Here is a 19052-nt window from a genome sequence, read left to right on the forward strand (position 1 = left end):
CCTTCAGTTAGGTTTTAGGAGTTTGGACTGTAACTGGGGGGGGGGGGTGCAGTGGTTCGGTCTGGGACAAGTCGGGGTGTGGTTATCAAATAGACTACACCACTATGCAGTTGAAGCTTCAGCCGTTCCTATTTTTTCTGGCGCTACTTCCGATGCGCCATCTTGTGGTGAGAACTTGTATTGGAAGACTTAACAGGCTGAATGTGATGGCTAAACCAGTACATCACAAAACTATTTCAAATGACATTGTGACAGTATTTGACAAATTATTTCAAATTATAATAGAAAAAAAAATGTATGAGAAAACCTACTTGATATAAATCACATTTCCTTTATCTATTACCATCTTGAAACATGACAGGAGACTCCACCGTTTGCCAAAGTGCAGGCAGGTGGTAAAACTACCCAGAGACACTTTCTCATATCTAACCATTCAGCTCATTATTTTCAGGCCCATAACATTTTTCTATCACCTATTTGCACAGAGCAAAAAGGATGCAATCGGATGGTCTGAAGGGCAGAACGAGGAGAAACGCGCCCCGGAGGAAGCGGCAGCCCTCCCCCATCTTGTAACCGTGTTCTCTCTATTGCGTCCTCCATTGTGGGTCATTATGGAGGACAACACAGTTGTGAGATATACAATCTAACACCACTAGATAGCACTGTTAGCTCGAGCTGATTAACATCACTGCAGCACTTTGTTCAGAAAACACCACACTACACACACACACACACACACACACACACACTGGAAAGAAAGTGCAGCTGATACACTGGCAGTTTGCTGGGTTTAGTATTAGTAGACATAAAATGTTTTTATTATGGATATAGAGGCGAAAAGTTTGAGCTGACATTCTATGGCGTTGACTGTTTTTCGGTGTTTTGTTTTTCAGATGCACATTATCAGAGGCAACAGGCAAAGGTTACATATCATGCAAACTAGATAAATTACTCTTTATGTGTACCTTTGCTATAAAGTTAATCATCCACTGGCAATAATGTAGTGCTCTTAGTTTAAAAAAGGAAAGAAGAAAAATATACATACAGTATGTAAACAGTCAAAGAAATTGCACTTTCTTGGCATGTTATTAAAAGCCACACTACTGAAAGAGAGCATACGTTTAACACTGGGAAAAAAAAAAAAAAAAAAACTATTTCACGTCACTGATTGTCTGACCAAAAAAAAAAAAAAAAAAATACGTTCGGCTAAAAAACTGATAAATCAAGTAATTCTACAAAAAAAAATACAATCATAGTCAATTGTAATGAGAAATATCTGCTATATTGGTCAGCTGTATAATCTGTTAAAAACATCTTAGTAAAATGAAAGCTTTAATTATCAACTTTTATGTATAGTCCAAATAGTATTGTCATGTATAATACTAATTGTACACGCTACTGCGGATAGGAGAAAAACAGGTCTTTCTATGTACTGTACATTCACATAAACTAAATGCTTACTTCCACTATGTGGACAAGCCCAAAGCGAACAATCTACTATGCATTTGTACAGGAAATAAATGACCTCCAGTCCTCAAATATTTAAAACTTAAAAAAAAAAAAATCCAAAAGAAGTTCTTATATAATCCTTATCAGAGAAATATTGCTTTTAAAGACTGCATGAGTTTGCTTAGGTACGTACACAAGACAACATGGCACTTCTACAGAGCATTTAGGGGCAAATCAGTCTGAGTTTTCAGTCCCTCCCTCCCCTACCAGGACATTCTGATTGTCAATGCTCTGAAGCAAAGAGTGAAACATTCTCAAAGGCAGTCTGAAGTAAACAAAAACACTTTTTACACGTTCGCCTCCACTCGCTCGGAAGAAATACTGAAAATAGCTAACGTTACACATTCCCGTCGTGAATATATTCCGTCCGTTTCTTTATCAGATAGGACACAGGCTGTGGTTTGGTTTTTTTTTTTCTTCTTCTTCTTCTCTTTTTGTTTGTCAAAAAATAACTTCTTTCTTAAAACCTCATTACAAATTCTCTTGCAGTGATGCCAAAATTCCTATCACTAAGCCCACCCCCCCTCGCGCGCCCCCCCCTCACTGGCCTATTCACTGGTACATAGCACACACTGTCTTGGTAAAGTGAAGAAAAACCCCTCACACTGTCTCACCAGCTCTTAACTGGCTCACTTCTCCTCGTGCCATTTCCCAAAGGTGCAATGTGACTTTGAAAGCTTAACAAGAAAATGAAGGTTCAATTTTGACCTACTTAGGGCCCGGGCTACATTCTCTCCCCCCACCCCGCCCCAACCCCGGGCAGCTTGAGCTCCTCGTCTCTTGGAAACCTAAGGATCCGAAAAAGCTGAGTACCATATATGTCCACTTTTCGACTCCCCGCGCAACAACTGTCCTTCACCCAATTGCTTAAGGTGCCAAAAGTGAGAGTGATCAAAGTCTATGTTTTGTGTGTTTAAAGTGGGTCCACTCAGCTTACATACAAGTCTTTAGTGTGCTTGTTCATCCAGCACTAGTGCAAATTCATTTCAGCTGGTCTGTTTCCTTCCTTCTTTCTTTCTTTCTTTCTTTCATCCGGGACAATCTCGGTTCCTCTCATCCGTCGCTGCTTGGACAAAAGACGCGTTGCCATGGTTTCATCCTTGGTGTGATGCCCTTCAGAGCGCAAGGTTCAACACACTCATCTGTCAGTGTGCGAGATGTCTTTCTTGCATTTTCAGCTCCTATGATTCTCAAGCTCTCTGCTTCCTTTTTCTCACACATTCTCAGCGGCGCTGCTCCCGTCGGCGGCAGCGCTGTGACATCCGATGTTGTCCATCTGTCCAGTGGTGGGCCTGGTCCCTCTCTGAGAATGGTCCCACCTGCAAAAGGTGTCGATAGCGTCAGTGAAACGATAATTGCACTCCTGGCTCCGTTCTTTTGACCGGGCAGCTGATGCTCTACTTACCTTTCTTTCCGCGTTAGCTTATGAATGCTGCAGGGTCATAAGTAAATCATTGAGCCGTTTCCTCCTCTGTTCTCTGCTGCAGGCCTCTCCTTCCCCTCGTTTCTCTCCCTCCTCCTCTTGTCCGTTCTGGGTTTTAGTGGGCTGCAGCAAACAAGTATGCACAAGTAATTGCAAAAACAGATTTTCATGCTTGTGGAATTTTTCATTTTTAAAACTATTTTTAAAAACTTTTTTTTTTTTTGGCTTTCTGTGGATGGCGATAACTCACATGGGGGCTGGCAGTGAGTGAGCTGGAGGTGTCCTGACTTTGGTGGTGGGGGTCACTGCTGATAACCGTCACCTCCACCCCCACTGGGTGATCTGAAGACCAGAAGGAGAACAGTTCTCTACGTCAGTGAAGGCGGAGAAAACCAGCTGATCGCTTGTTCAATGAATATATCTGTTTAATGTAATGCCAGGATATAAATGATGTGAGCGTGCTCATTTCTATGTGTGATCACTGAGGGAGTCGTTGATGGAAACTGTGTGGTTTCTCTGCTCAAGCGGACGGCTGCTGGGTTCCTGGACACCAGCAGTGGATGACAGAAATGGGGAAACATTTCTGCAGGCTGAATTCTGTGGTTGGAAAAACACTTAGTTTGCGCTGCAGAATATGATATGGAGGGACAAGCCAAATATGAGGATGGCGGGCTGTAAGTGGAGCGCACGCACACACACACACACACACACACACACACACACACACACACACACACCCACACACACAGAGAGAGAGAGAGAGACACACACACACACATACGCACATGCACACTGAAAGTAAAAGAAACAACAAGTACAAGAAAAAGTCCACACAGACGTGCAGTCAAAATGAGACCAACCACGTACACATACACAAACACCTACAGAAACAAAAACGAACACACACACTTGCTTCATGGACCTGACTTGATGTGGCAGTCGTCCCCATTGGCTCTGTCACAGGTTAGATGCTGCGAGTCACCCTCGTCCTCCTCCTCTGCGCCCCGGTCACGCTCCCTCTCTATCCTCATCTGGATCTGCCGGTCTCTCACGAGCTCCCAGTTCCTCACCAGGAACACGTGATGCTTCATCACGAAGCTCCTGGAGACAAACATTAAACACAGGAGATGACCTCCGCTCTTCCGTGACGGCGCATCGCGCAGGTTTAACGTGACGGGGCTTGCTGGGCTCTCGTACCTCTCACCGCTGGTCAGCGGCTCCATGTCGAGGTGAGGGAACAAGCTGGTGATGTCGCTGGAGCTCTCCTCCTGTTCGAGAAACAGCAAGGAAGTTTGTGGAAGAAATTGCAGCAGTTTAAATGCAATCAAACAACCTCCAGTGACAAAACTCACCATCGCCTGGTGAAAGGATGACATCCTCTCTTTTAATCGGCCTGAGCAAAGCGGAGAGACACAAGTACCGTGAGACACTCTGTGCTGTGAGAGTATTGACGGAACTCATCAGCTAATCATGACCAGAAGACATCAACTCACAGTATCGCCGCTTCCTCTTCAGGGGGACGGCAGGCTGCCGAAGAAGCTGCAACGAAACAGCACGACAATTACACCCCAACGCAAATACACCACTCCAGATGCTATTCCGTTATCTCCAAACACGATTCATCGTGTAAAAAAGCCTAAGGCGTCACGGTGCGGGACGCTACCTGATTATGCTGCCAAAGCCACATCACGTCATATGGCAACTGGAAATGAATTCGTTTCAGCCTCAGGTACTTCCCTGGAGAAGAGTGAGGGTGCTTCAAATGAACCATTACGGCTGTATCAGTCTGCTAACTGTGTTTACATTGACTTTTATACTCACCAACGTGCATGGGAGCAGGCAAAAGAGTATAGTCATGCTCTCCTGGCGAGTACTCCATACCTTCTCTGCAGTTCTTCTGGGCTTGGGAGGGAGGACTAGGGAAGGAACATGGTGAATAAACAAAAACAGCTGATAACCGAAAAATGTTATAATAGGTTGTTTACGGACTGGGGTGACTCACTCTGTAGTTTTGTAATCATCCGAGTAAAGCCCTGCCTTCAGAAACTTCTTCATGGGAGGATCATCAGCTCTCTCCTCTCTTTGTATGGTTTCTGGCTGGGATGGAGCCTGGTCGACTTCTGATTGGCTAAAAGATTCAGGGAGGATGTCACACTCGGGTATATCCTCAGTGACACTAAAAGGAAAGCATGAAGAGAGATAGAATGATAGAGAGGAAAAGAGAAAGAGAGAAAAGGCACTGGTTTAGCACACAGTGCTGAAAACGATGGGTTAATATAGCAGTTGTGAGTGGTTGTATTGAATATTCAAGTCAACCAGCTCAGGTGTTTACCTATGACAGGGGGAGTCACCGTGTTTTCTCTTCCGTCCTCTCTTCCTCTTGGCCTGCAACTCCAGCTCGGTGACCTGCTGCTGCACCGTGTCGCCTCCTTCTCGCTGTCTCTCTGGCAGTCTCTCCTCTTTTCTCCCTCCCACCTCCCTCCCGTCTCTGTTGTGGCCGTGTCCTGGCAGGAGGTCGGGCGACGACACGGACGGCGCCGCGGACGGCGGCGCGGAGGAGGGCACGGCGGAGGGCAGCGGGTGCTTCCTGGGCCGCCCCGGCCCCCTTTTGTTTTTCACCAGCAAACTGTCTGGCGTTGGCATGCCTTTCTGCTGCCCCCGGCTTCTTGAGTCACCTTGTAAACCTGCAGCCGCTGGAAACAGAAAGCGGAGAAGGGAGGGTGTGAGGCAGACGGAGGCAGGCGGGGAGGGCGGGTGGGGTGGAAGTCGTGGAGAGGAAATGAGACAGATGTGGATCAGTGATTGAGCCGGCAGGAGGTGTGAGGTGAGGCTAGTCTAGGCTGAGTCATGCACATGGGCCACAGATTAGGTGAGTCACAACATTTCCCCTGACCAGATCACTTCTGGGAAATGCATTAAGACATGATTTATGTGTACACGCACACACTGAAAAAAAAAAAAAAAAAAAAAAAAAAAAAAGAAGAAAGGAAAGAAACCCGAGAGGGGACACAGAGCAGTGTGCATATTTGTTAACTGAATGTGCAAACGCCTGCACTTTGCACACATTTTGTTTTTGCACGTTCAGGTAATATAGAACATGGTCTCAAAAGAGCTGAACAGACAAAGTGAGTAAAATATGTGCCTGCGTTAAGATGCTGCACTTCTAACCACGTGCATTTCTTTAGATGGCAAAATGTCAAATTTAATCCTCCTCTTTTTGCTCCTACTCTGACCGCTATCCCTTCATCAATCTCTTCTGAGGTCATCTATCTTTTTGTTCCATTTTCCACAGCCTCTGACAAGACTGACCACTCTTTCCTCAATGGATTTTTCCAAGTCAAATGGGCCTTGTTGGCCAGCGGTGAGGAATAGGCTAAGCTTTAAATAGCCGATCTGGCGGTTAACTAATGACTGTGTTCACTGGATAGCCCTGGGCTGAAACAGCGTGCGGTTCACTGCAGACCGAGAAGATTTGAAAGATTTTCTGGCAGATTCATATCAAGATACTGCCCTTCTGCCATAATACTTTCTTTTTTATTCCAACAGAGAGCGGTGGCAGAGTGGCTATGTTTGTGCCAAGCACCTTCTCTTGCACAGCAGAGGGAATCTGAAATTGGCTATAAAAAGAATGGAGTCTGATTTCTTCTCAAACACCCTGGAGGCTTTGATGCATGGCTCGACAACACCTGAGAAAAAGCAGCCCTGTCACTGTGTTGGGAAAGCTAGTGGAACCACGGTTTCATCTCCACGCTGTGCAAACACAGAAATCTGTCACATTGTGCAAATAAGTGAAAAGAGGGTCCTTGGCATAAAGCCTGTGCACTCAGCTCACTGTCAGATTTTGTTTGCTGTCGTTATATTTTTGTGGCAAGCACACTTCTCACTATATTTTCCATTTTATTGAGACTAATGCTGGTGTTCTATATGTATTTATATATATATATATTCTGCTGGTGAAACAATAACACACGTCTGCATTCACTAAGCTCAAAAGGAAAACTCTCACTTAAGGTTTTTGTTGCATTCTCCAGCAATACGACACAATGCTCTCACACTAAGCAGAAGCATGAACTTGTCAGCGACGCCCTCATCTGAACAGTGACTGACTGAATCGTTTGCGCATCCTCACCTGCTTCTCTCCTCTCGGTCCGCGGCGGCTCGTCTCTCCTCCATGACCTGTCGCCACTTCCTGCCATCCGACTGGCTAATCCACTCCTCAGGCCCCTCCCTGCTGTTGCTAAGGCTGCGGATGTGAACAGGTTGGTATGGGTTGGGGACGGGGATCTCCGGTAAGGCGGCGAGTCCTGAGCGTCCTCGCTGTCTTCATCCTCTCCATCCGATGCAGTCGGTCTGCCAGTTTGTTGCTCTCCTGTAAATCCTCTCCAGCTCGGATTTGAGTTTCCAAATCCCATTCCCCCGAGGCCCCCGAACTTTGTCCAGCTCTGGCCCAAACCACCCCAGCTTCCACCAAAAGAAGACAAGTGTGAGGAACCCAGTCCCAGCGAGGTGAGTGATGTTTGTTTGAACCTTTCTGCTGTTGCTGCTCCTGCTGATGATGATGATGATGCAGCAGCGGCGACGGCAGCGAAGGAGTTGTTTCCACTCTCACATAACCAAGGCGACTCTTTAGACAGCATAGTCCTCGTTCCTCTTGTCCCTTTCCGTCCTCCTTCTCCTTGCCCCAAAATGAAAGTTGACCTCGGCTTTGAGCTGGTCATCCCCTCTCTTTCGATCCCATCTTCCTCTTCGTCCTCATGCAAATCATCCTCATCCTCCAAGTCCCGCTCGCAGTGCCTGTGGCGATGTTTATGCTTATGCTTGTGTTCGCTTCTCCCGCAGCCGCAGGAGAGGCCGGACGTGAACCCTGAGCTGATGTGTGGACCTCCTCCACCGGATCCCCCAATGTCTCCCTCGGCCTCGCCTCCGAAGGCCCCCTCCCTCAGCAGTCGACCCCTCCGCCTGTGGAATCTGGCCGGGTTGAGCAGGAAGTGAGCGTGATGGGGCTGATGGGGGGCGTACTGGTGAGGAGAGGGGAGTGGATAGGAGCTGGGAAGGTGGTGGTAAAGAGTAGTTGCTGGGGGATAACTGCTGTAAAAGCCCATGCTTTCAATGGTTTCCTGAAATTTGGATGGGCAGCCGCATTGCCTGCGGTCTGGCTTCTTGCTACAGTGACAGGGGTAGAAGGACTGCGTGGAGTATGAGGGGTTAGCGGAGAAGGAAGGAGGGTGAGGTGAGTAAAAGCCATTCAGGTTGATCCTAAAGATGTTGGAGCGGAGGGAGTGGGAAGAGGAGTGATGTCGCTTTCCAGGATTCGTACTCCCATCAAATCCCTGTCCCAGTCCCGTCCTCACCCAGCTTCGCCGTCCAATGTGGACTTCACTGAACTGTCCGATCAGGTCCTCCAGATCGGCCAGAAACTCCGGATCCTGCATGTGCAGCTGCTGGTGCTTTTTCTTGTGTTTGTTTTTCTGTCTCTTCAGTGCATTGTGCCCAAGGCAAGAATAATAGTCCGAATGTGAGCACTTGTTGTGTCCTGGGCAGGGGCAGGGGCACAAGCAAGCACAGGAGGAGGAGCAGTCGTAATCCCTGCGCCTGTGCCGGTGTCTGTCCCTGTGCCGCTCCATGGTGTTTAGGTTGGTCACAGGGCTGATGTGTTTGGGCAAGCGAGAAAGAGGAGAGGAGACAGGAGAAGGACGATCCGCGAACGCTGAAGTGTGTCGTTGACCGCCCAGAATCAGTCCTGATCCGTGACCCAACCTCAGCATCCCCCGGGCTCCTCGCATCTCGCCTCGCTCGGAGACGCTGTTGTTGTCCGTTCCGATGCCGCTGTCGCTCGGCAGCGTCTCCTCGCTGTGCGACTCGCTCCTGGGGGAGGGCGTGGCCTCTTTCAGGTGGCCGGGGGAGCCGGGTGCGTGATGCAGAGGGGGGATCGGACAAGACAGCTTACATGAAGACTGGTGGAACGGAAAGTGATGCCTTCCCTGACACGGACAACTCTTCTTCACAAACGGGGAGAGCGACGAAGAGGAGGGAGGGCGGGGTGAGGTGCAAGAGGAGGACGGGGAGGGAAGGGAGAAGGGCTGAGAGAAAAGTAACGAGGACGTCGGTTCTGCGAGGCTCCCGTCGCTGTACGGACTCTGGGCTCCACTGGAGTGGGTGAGAGATGGGGAGGGAAAAGGGTGAGAGGGAGGAGGCTGAGGCTGGCTGGAGGAGAAGAGAGAAGTTTCAGAGGGATTGGTAAACAGCGACAGCGGAGTGGAGCTCTGGCAGTTGGACGTCGGATTAGCGGTTTGAGATTTTGGCTTGCGTCCTCGCCTCTTGCCCATGTAGATGGTTCCTCTTTTGCTCACATTGATCTGAGGGCCCAGCTTACTCCCAAAAGAGGAGGACAGCGCTGTGAGCGTGTGCACTGTTGTAGCTTCTATTGATTTACACATTCTCAGCGAGGTCTCGCCATCTGCTGCCTCACCTCCCCGTCCCGCTTTCCCAACATATCCAGACAAGAATACTTTGTGAAGTCTTCTCTTCTTTCTTTTCTTCATTTCATTTATCAGCCTCCTAATCTTTAGCTGCCTGTTCCCTTTTTCAGGGGGATGAAAATTTTTGTTGCTCTCCATATGACCAGCATGATTCGTTAAATCCTTGCATTGGTCCGTGGGGAAGGTCCTTTTAGGAGGACGGCCACGTTTCTTGGGGCTGGGATTAGTTTGAGCGGCACACGGCGGGACTGGACTTGGCTCCAGCGCAGGGGCTTTTTGAACTCCGTCACTCCCCAGAAGAGGCACCTCAGTCGATATATCGTTCGGGGAAAGTCGAGGGGGTGGATCATCCAGACTGGAACTGTGTGATTTGGGACGGCCCCTTTTCCGCACAGCACTTACGGGGCATCTGGAAGCAGGGGGGCTCGCGTCCGATGTAGTCTGCTTCGGTGTCGGAGGCTTGGTTGGTGAAGACAGAGAGGAGGAGCTGCCGGTTGCGGAGCTTGAAGGTGCCGAGTGTGATTCGTCACAAAGCTGAGCCGTGGCTTTGGCAGGAAGGGGTGTCTTCAAGTTCTGGGGGAAACTCGGAGCGGGATTATGTAGGGAGTCTGATGGCGCTTCGTGATTATCCGTCCTCTGAGTCCGGTGTGCCAGTTTGGTCCAGCTGGGTCTCCTGGCTTTGCGTTTCTTTAGCGGCCGGCTGTCTTGTTCTTGAGGGGAGGAAGGGGGAGAAATGGGTGCATGGGCAGAAGGCATGGGTAAAGAGGGAGGAGCAGAAGAGGGGGGGTGGCTTGGAGGCACAGTTGAATATCTTGAGACATCCTGTTCTTTTGATTTACTGGCATCACCTGTTGGGGTTGCTGGCTCGGCTTGTTTGACTGGCTTGCAACTGTCATCTGTCTTTTCTTTCTCGTCTGCTCTGCCTGGATGTTTGCACATTTTTTCTAGTTTGCCATTATCAACCGTTTCAGTGCCTTTTCCAGTATTATCCTCTGTTCTTTGCTTGTCTGGACTGAGCTTGTCCCTCTTTTTCTCCGCCTTTCCTTTGTCAATCTTTAACTCATCTCTCCACAGATCATCAACTCTACGCTTTTCGTCTTTTTCTTTACTGTGCCTTTCTTTTCCATCCCTCTCTTTTTTCTTTTTCTTGACTTCCTCTTTTCTGCTTCCAGTCTTTGTTCTTTCAGCTTCCAGTCTCTCTCGCTTTGACTTCTTCTCTTTTCGTTTCTCTTTCTTTGCTTTCTTCTCTTTCTCTCTCTTTTTTTCTAGTGAAGGCTGCAGAGAGGGATCCTGACCTTGGGACTGGTTGGAGGAGACATCTGTAGCGGGGGAGGATTGTGGTTTGGAGGTGACTGTGGGATAGGAAGGAGAGTCTGGCCTACTCTTACTGGAAAGGCTGAAGTCTTTCTGGGAGACTGAGGAGATGGGAGGTCTTTTTGAGGAGTCCGTACAAGAAACAGTGCAGGAACTGCTGTTTTTTCCAACTTTGTTTTTTGTCGAGGTCGCAGACGTGCCAAGGATGCCGGCACAGCTTTTCCCATTCGACAGTCCCTTCTGTTTCGTTGTCTGAACCAAACCGTTATGTTTTTTGGAGGTGTTTCCTTCATTCCTGGTTTCCGAGGCTGCCTGGGCGCAGGGGACGGAAGGAGCGGCTGCAGCGACCCGGTCTGTTGTGGGTGAGCAGGGTTTAGGTCCCGTAGGGACAGACTGGCTGCTGACACACGAAGGCTTGTCCTTTTTCACTCTCTCCGATGAGCCATTTGAATTCACCTCTGCCTTATCAGCCAGCTTGATAGGAACCTGGGGAAGGCAAACATACAAGCTCTCTCATTAACAGCTCTGGCTGTGGCATTCATTAGTTTGAGAACAACAGCGAAGGACAATGCAAAAGAGACAGCCACCCGAAATGCTTTTGTTATTGTCTGCCCATCAAAAGAGAAAGTGAGCCTAAAATGACTCAATCAGGCAGAGAAACGGGGCCACGCCGAGGAAAAGGAAAGAGTGAGGTGGTGAAAACAAGGATGGGGTTGACACAGAAAGGAGAGATACAAAGGCAGAAAAACAGAGAGGAAGGGAAGGGAGTGGGACAGGGGGGAGTGAAAGATAAATGAGAGCAGGTAGAGAAAAAAGGGGATGTAAAAATAGAAGAGAGGGACAGATATAGAGAGCCAAGCAGAGACACAAGCAGAGAGCGAAAGCTTTGCTATTGGTAGCTATAAATTGCCGCTAATAGAGATGAGAAGGCTTGACATTTTATACTTGTTCTGTAATTTTTGGTATGCCGGAGCTTGAGTGGCGTTCACACAGCTAAAGCCGTAAGCTTCCCCTTGGGTGACTGTCATAAGGACTGATGGACCAATGTCTGTAATACTGCCAAGTGGTTGCTGTGTTGTTGTCCTATTTATAGGCCTGTTTATTCTAAAGTGCTGCTAAGGTTTCAGCATGAAACAATAGTTTATTTGATCATACAACAACGGAGTGCCAAGCAGAGCATTTCAAAGTATAAAAGTGCAGCTAAAAGCTGGTGGTGAACTGTGAAATGAAAAGAAAAGAAAAAAAAAACAACTGCACATATGTGTCATTAATATTTAAAAGCAGCAGTCACTGCAACTGTCAAATGTTTTATTTTAAGCAAACTTGTCTTCGGGTCAGATTCTGCTGGAGCTGTCTGGCTTGAAGAAGGCTGGATGTGAGTGTTTCCCTCATCATAAACCTACCTGTTTGGCAGACTTGGTCCCGGGGCTGGTGATGGCAGGTACTGTGACCGGCGTGGAAGCTGTAGGAACTGTGGACGACGATGACAGCGGCTGCGATGATGAAGATGACGACGACAATGGTGATGTAAGTGGTGGCGAGGCAGCAGATGCAGTCTGTTTGGATGTGTTCTGGCCAGCATCCAATCCTGAGCGTTGTTCTCTGTTGGCCTCATCCGGGATAGAGCTGGTTTTACTCTGCTGGCCTGCTCCGACCTCGCCATCCCCCCTGAGCAGTGCCCCCCTGCCTTGTCTCTGATAGGTCCTAATGGTGGGCTTGCAAACGTAGCTCTCCAAGATTTTAGGGGGCTTCTTGGTACGCTTGGTCTGGAGTCCGATCCGGACCCGAACATTCCCCTCAGAGCAGCTCGTCTCTCTGCCAGAGATCTGGAGCTGCTGCTGCCCCACACTTCCACAGCGTCCCTCGATGAGCAGCTCCAGCACTGCCCCCTTGTCTCCCTCTCTCTTTCTTCCGGCTCCTCTTTTCTCCTCCTCCTTTTTCCCCACATCACCGTTCTCCCCCTCGCTTCTCCTCTTCTTCTCCGTCACCTGGTCCTGCTCAGAGTCCTCAGGTGCAGAGGTGGTGTCTAGAGTGGAGGCGGGGGTTGGAGGGGATCCCCCCTTCACTCTCTGGTCCATCAGAGACGTCAGGGGGGAGATAAACAATGCAGCAGGGTTCCCAGTATAACGCTTTCAAATGGCCCTATTGGGGCCGGAGGTGGGGGGGGGTCAAGGGCAAAGAGCAGAGTCCAGGTAAAAATTCACAAAAAGAAGACGGTAACTATCCAAGTCCGGCTGGATCCCTTCATCGAGCGGAGGAAAGCCTTTCTCCCGTCCTGCAGGCTCGAACTGAGAGGGAGAGATTTTGAGGCAGACAGAAAAGGAAAGAAGACAGACAGAAAGGCCAGTGATTAGTCATTTCAGTGAGCTCAGATGCTGAGGAGCAGCAGTACTGAAAATCGAAGGGAAAGTCCCGATCCTGCATGCAGCTGTAGAGAGGTGCTAAAGTCTGTGTCCACAGAGATGATCTCATCATACAAAAAACTCAGGGGGCCGATCAACGGAGCTCATTCCAGGAATGTCGGCACTAACTGGAATAAAGATTTACTCACATTCCCCAAAAAGAGCCTCAGCAACTTCAGGCTGACAAGATGAAATCAGAATTGATCTGAAAGACGGCAAACAATCCCCGAACGTGCACACTTTCACTTATACCCCGAACCAAATTCTGCCTCTCCTGTGATCGATATGTCAATCAATCAGCTCCTGACTGACTCAAACACTTGATCCAGTCTCCTCCCCTCCGCTCCCAAGTGTCTTTGCGCCTTCTGTTCTCAGCTACTCCCACAAGCACTTCTCCTCCCACCCTTCCCGCTGCTGTACTTTCTTTTCTCTCCGAAACTCCCCTTTTCATGTTTGGCAGTAAGCTTTCGCATGCATTCTCTATTAGTCCCATCCAGTTCCCCCCCCACCCCCACCCACCCACACCTCCACCCCACCCTCCCCACTTCTCTCTCTTCTCTCTGTAGACCACACACCAAAATGGTCAACTCGTACACTGTATAAACGTTAATCAGAACCATATTTCCTCCTCCACGTCGTTCTTTTCCTCCTCTCCAACCTAAATCCTTCCATTCACAGGGCGACCGTTCCCCTCCTCCCCTTTCAGTAGTGGTAACACAAATCCGTAGGAAAGGGTAAAACTTATTTTTGGAAAGGAGTGCAAATTCCTCCTCCTCCCATTGCTTCCTCTAAGTCAAGTAAGCTTTTCATTGACCCCATTGTAAATGGATTTTTAATGTGACATTACGGCAAAGTAACACACCCTAAAATAACATTCTCCTCAGCGGAAAAACTTTCCCTGCGTTCAACAGAACTTATCAGAGGGAAGCAGCATCTTCTGTCATGTTTCCTTCATTATTCTCCTTTTCTCATTAAGGGAGACACTCATCCATTTTCTAATAAAACACCCTGCCAAGCATTCATCCAGCCCTCTCCCGAGAGCCTCTTATGAAATAGCTCATCTGTCTTTCAATGCGCTGAACTACCCCCTTAAACTTACGAGAGCATCTCAGATAATGTTTTCATTTAGGAGCTCAGTGGGCTATCTCCCCTGCCTCTCGGTCCCTCCACACCCAAACCCCTTTCCTTGAATCACGCAGGGCTCAAATCAACATCTGTTCCAGTAACCGCTGTTATGTAAGAGTTTTGAAGAACATTTTTCAAGGCCACACCTCCCTACAATAAAATAATACGAGCTCTGAGATGGACCGGGCCGTCGTCCTCTTCAATGACTGACGCCCCTCGGAGGAGAATCTCTCCTCCAGACGAGGGTGACGTGGAGGCAGGTATGAGGAGAAGAGCACAGAGCCAAAGCAGCTACAACCTTGCTGTGAATGAAGCTGCGCTGGTCACCCGGAGGTCATAAGTGGTGACAAAGCATTTTCCATGAAAGCACCGACACCGGAACTCTCAGACTAGTGGGGACAGACTCACCTGGACTACAGCCTCTGAATCACATCTTTGGATCTGTTTACAAAAGCTTTTATAGGCTTAAGAGCTTTTACTTGGGATGTCCTATCCATTTAATCTTTTAGATATGATTTTACCAATTCTATTTCTTTCTGTGTGTTGTTATACTATTGTTAAGCACTTATTAAAATGTCAACCATACAGCAGGCAAGTAACCATATTTCCCTATTTATACTTCCATCATCGAAACTACTAATGGCAAGCTGATACCCAGCATCTAATTCAAGCATTCTTAAATGATTTCAGGATTCTTTAATGTCATACCAGTCCAGTGTTACATGACGTGGTACAATATTCCATATTCCAGGCCCAGGAATTACAATATCCCTCTCTAAGAAATATAAGATAAGATGGAAAGGCAGTACAAATAGATGCAATAATTATTGTGTTCAACATTCAGAGAGACTTTGAGTGAAACTTAAAAAAACTTGTCAATTCATGACAAGGTAAGTTTATACTAGTAATATTGCAGAGCTCAGTGTACAGGATTACTATTATATATGACACAGTCAGAAAACTCTCCATATGCACTGAAAAAATGTTTTTGATAGAGAGTAAATGTGATTATCTGTCACCCTGTTGACACTGTGTTGGACTGGTGACCTGTCCAGGGTGGGTGCAGGGATGTAGAAAAACTTTTACACAAGTCAAGTTTCAAGCAGGGGTGGCACTTCAATGGCGGTAAGCCCCCCCAATGCTCCTTGTAATGTGTACGGCACCCCAAATTCTCACTGACTGTAAGTGATGTCAAGGTGGAATGTAACCATATTTTTGTTGAAAAGAGAAATGTAATTCAAAGTTGCCAGTGACATATAACAGAATTTTCTGTTTCCCTGAATTTCAATCTGTTGACATTTGAAGGGTTAAGAAAGGCGCTCAATAAATAAGTAAAACAAAAAGTGACAGCAAAAAGAGAATCAGAGTGGCAGGTTTTCAAGCCCATTCAACATCAGTCAAAGCGCATACTAATAGCTCCTCATCCTCTCCCGAGCTATACCTCTCAAACATAACTCTGAATTATTCTAACATTAGACCAGGAGCTATTTCCAGTGACAGGATGATGGGTGGACTTGACACTGTAGTCAGTGTGGTTCCTCGGGAGCGCTGAGGCAACGATTAAATCATGATAATAGCCCGCCATATTTCCAGCCATCATCACCATCCCATGACAGTCTTATCATCAATAACTACAGCACCATTATCATCTGCCTGACAACAGCGGCGGCCCGGCTGGAAATTGGGCTCCAGTGATGGCATCTGAGATTATTGAACCGTGAAGTCTGACCGCTCCACGGATACGCGAGGGAAGTTTCTCACGTGAGTCCCCCCCCCCCCCCCCCCTTTCCTCCTCACTCCTCCCCACCTCTTCCTCACCTTCTCACGCGCACTTTTGCCCTCTAGTTAGTGTGTTAAAAGTGTGTTGGTCGTACACCGTGTACCCGGGTCGCAGCTGCGTAGGCTGCCTGATGTTGCTACTGTAGATACAGTACGGGCAGCGGGGGTGTTACCGCACCGGGGCCAGCGTCCTCTCGCGCTGCCTGCTCCACCGGAGAGACGTCAACAACAGCTTCCTTCTCCATTATGACTTTGCGCACCTCGGGGAGAAAAAAAAACACACACACTCTCCGCCCGCCGCTGTCGCACTTAAGAATGATACACACATGCACGTGTTGTTGTTGTCGTCACTCCTGGTTAAAAACACGTCTCGCGCGGCTGAAAAAAACGCGCAGCACACGGCCGCGAATTGAAAGTCAACATGGAAGTGGGAGGCTACGCAGCATCGGAAAATGTGCTTGCTGGTGGTGTTTGTGATGGGGATTAGTCCCCGGAGCCACCTTTTTACCCCCCCTCTCTCCCTCTCCCGCGTGCCCTCTGCCAGTCCTTCTGCTGCTGTCAGCAACACTGAAATGAGAAATATCCCCCGCGCGCGGAGAAACAGAGCAAAGAAAACACACTCGGCAACAAGGGGATAAAATTAGCGCAGAGCGGATGCACGAAAATTTGTGTGTAAACCCGGAGTGCGCCGAGCCCACTGATGATGATGATGATGACAGGCCTGCGCACGTTAATACGGACTGCCATGACAATCCGTAATGAGGCGACGGAGGCTACTTACCCGCGAGCGCGTCCCGGAGCCGAACTGCGTTCGGGCAGGAGGTGAAGGTGCTGCTGTCCTGCTGCTCTCGCGCTGTACTGCCCAGCTCTCCCGCGGCATTAGACGCGGCTCCGGTTGCATAAGTGAGGCCGGCGGAGGTTAAAACACCCCCGAAAACCGAGTTTCGGTCCCGTCGGAGCGCGGAGCCGACTGTGCAACAACATTGGCGCGGGTGTTTTCATAATCGTACGGTCGAAGCGGCGGAGCTCCGTCGGCGCGTGTCCGCAGCTAGGTGGCGGACTGGTGACGCCGGATCCGTCTCCCCCCCCCCGCTCGCTCCTCCCGGGGAAAGTTGCTCCGCTCCCGCCAGTCAGAATGCCTCGGATTGGGCTCGCTCGTTCGCTCACGGGCTGTTAACGTGTCGGGACGACGGAGGGCTGAAGGGCTGCAGCTGTGTGTGTGCGTGCGTGCGTGCGTGCCTACGTGCGTGTGTATGTGTGTGTGCGCGCAGGGTTACAGGCTGACAGCGCAAAGGGGGGTTTGGTGGATGTGCGGGAATGCAATTGCGTGGCCATTTTCATGTGGCCAAAGGAGGAGATAAAGCGGCGAAACGGGGCTCCGGGATCACGTTGCGGATCGGAGCAGCCGTCTGAGGAGGGAGGGAGATTTAGACGCTTAATAAAATGGCGACGACTTGGCGAAAGTAGGCGCTGCTGGTCGGATTTGGGGGGGCAGCAAAAGTTGCATTGCGTAATGTGGAGTGGGATCCAGTTTACACCAGCGACACGGGCAGATCGAGCTTTTAGCACTTATTAAAAGTTAATATGTGAGAGCTGCTGGTCGCGCGCACTGATTCAAAACTACAATGTTTTGACTTCAACTCATGCGGGAAAACACGCGCCTAATAAATAGAGATGGCGGAATAGATCATATTAATAAAACAGTAGTAGGCTATACCAAGTCATTTCATTTCATTTTGTGGTATTTAATTATTATTATTATTGATTTGGAGAAAATCAATAATGAGGCTTAATGTTGTTGTGTACAGTTTTATGCTTGGAAAATGATTTTATGCAATATGTCGTCCTGCTTGTTTATTGTTGAGTTACATGCATCCAAACTATACAAGACATTTTCCTCAGTTGAACAACCAGTGCTACCTGCTGGTGGGTTTCTGTACGTCCACCACAGGAACAAGAAAGTAAGAAAAAATGTTAACGATAACATTTTTAACTCTATCTAAAAGACAAGGAGTAGGGATAAAGTTGCAGTAGTGATACGCTACAGAAGTTCACAAAATGTTCAATATAATGTCAAGCAGATAATTCAATCACAGTTTCTATTCCAACTTGCTGCCCACTTCTGTTCCATGTGTACACACACACACACACACACACACACACACAGACAGTCTCGTATTTCTATCCTCGTGGGGACCGTCCATTGACTCCCATTCATGTCTAGCCCCTAACCCTGACCCTAACCCTAACCCTAACCCACACCACAACAAAGCCTAACCCTAAAGAAATGTTTTTGCACTTTTACTTTTTTCAGTAACAACAACATGGTCAAGAAAACACTGTTTCTCCTACTTAGGACCGGAAAAAGGTCCCCACAAGGCACGTTGTTCCACGTTTTGCTATCCTTGTGGGGACATTTGGCCCCAACAAGGATAGAAATACAAGAACACACACACACACACACACACACACACACACACACACACACATTCATAAATTTTCTCACACAGAGAGAGATAGAGAGAAAGAGATTCTAAGACATATGGTTAAGAAGATACTGAATGTTTCATCTAGGGTTCTAGGTGAAAGCAGCAAGTCATTTCGAGTCAAAGGGTGCAAGTCCAAATCCAGCTGCAAGTCTGTTTAAAAATTTACTTTTTACCTCTTCAAGTCCTTTTTTTGTTTAACCTGTCCTGTCCAGCATCAAAGCAGCAGAATGGAGATCTGGCTGCTGTAATGTACCTGACAAATTTGTTCCTCCTAGAGGAGCTTAAAAGTGTAAAGCTCCTCTTGATCATGCAAACATGACCTCTCACCTTTGAGAAGACCAGAAGCAGGCCAGAAAGGCCCTCAGAGCCCAGACAACTGGCGGCAATCCCGGAGCCCAGATCCCAGTCACCCCACAGGAAGACATCCACGCACCGGTCCAGAAGGGGGCAGAGGAACTGGACACTGTGGTGGAGTCTTTCTGCTTCCTGGGCTCCACCATCACCCAGGACCTCAAGTGGGAGTTGAACATCA

General features: G+C 48.4%; 1 protein-coding gene across 5 annotated transcripts; it reads right to left on the reverse strand.

Moving 5' to 3' along the window:
• Positions 1–1872: 1872 nt before the first annotated feature.
• Positions 1873–17506, reverse strand: LOC115396519 (histone-lysine N-methyltransferase ASH1L-like). 5 transcript variants are annotated; one of them, XM_030102417.1, is made up of 14 exons: positions 16813–17502; positions 12129–13013; positions 7062–11211; positions 5265–5625; positions 4935–5108; positions 4754–4848; positions 4596–4669; positions 4426–4471; positions 4285–4325; positions 4130–4200; positions 3855–4033; positions 3183–3274; positions 2915–3055; positions 1873–2828 (listed from the first exon to the last, which is right to left on the reverse strand). In XM_030102417.1, exons 2-13 carry the CDS (start codon positions 12801–12803, stop codon positions 2933–2935), a joined length of 6081 nt encoding a protein of 2026 aa, XP_029958277.1. In that variant the 5' UTR covers positions 12804–13013; positions 16813–17502; the 3' UTR covers positions 1873–2828; positions 2915–2932. The 5 variants fall into 5 exon arrangements, 3 of the variants coding, with proteins under 3 accessions (XP_029958277.1, XP_029958276.1, XP_029958278.1); XM_030102416.1 differs by having other exon boundaries at positions 4130–4206; XR_003932386.1 differs by lacking the exon at positions 1873–2828 and having other exon boundaries at positions 3860–4033; positions 4130–4206; positions 16813–17504.
• Between the last annotated feature and the right edge of the window lie 1546 nt (positions 17507–19052).

Source organism: Salarias fasciatus, chromosome 11 (genome assembly GCF_902148845.1).
Source record: "Salarias fasciatus chromosome 11, fSalaFa1.1, whole genome shotgun sequence".
In the NCBI taxonomy this organism is placed as follows: Eukaryota; Metazoa; Chordata; class Actinopteri; order Blenniiformes; family Blenniidae; genus Salarias; species Salarias fasciatus.

What these genes read in the sequence shown, in the direction of transcription:
- LOC115396519 (XM_030102416.1), bottom strand. Translation starts at nt 12,803, where the DNA reads ATGGACCAGAGAGTGAAGGGGGGATCCCCTCCAACCCCCGCCTCCACT. An exon ending in GACCGAGAGGAGAGAAGCAG is followed by an intron (nt 5,626 to 7,061) that starts GTGAGGATGCGC and finishes TTCTGTTTCCAG; the next exon opens with CGGCTGCAGGTTTACAAGGT. An exon ending in CACTCACTGCCAGCCCCCAT is followed by an intron (nt 3,056 to 3,182) that starts GTGAGTTATCGC and finishes TGTTTGCTGCAG; the next exon opens with CCCACTAAAACCCAGAACGG.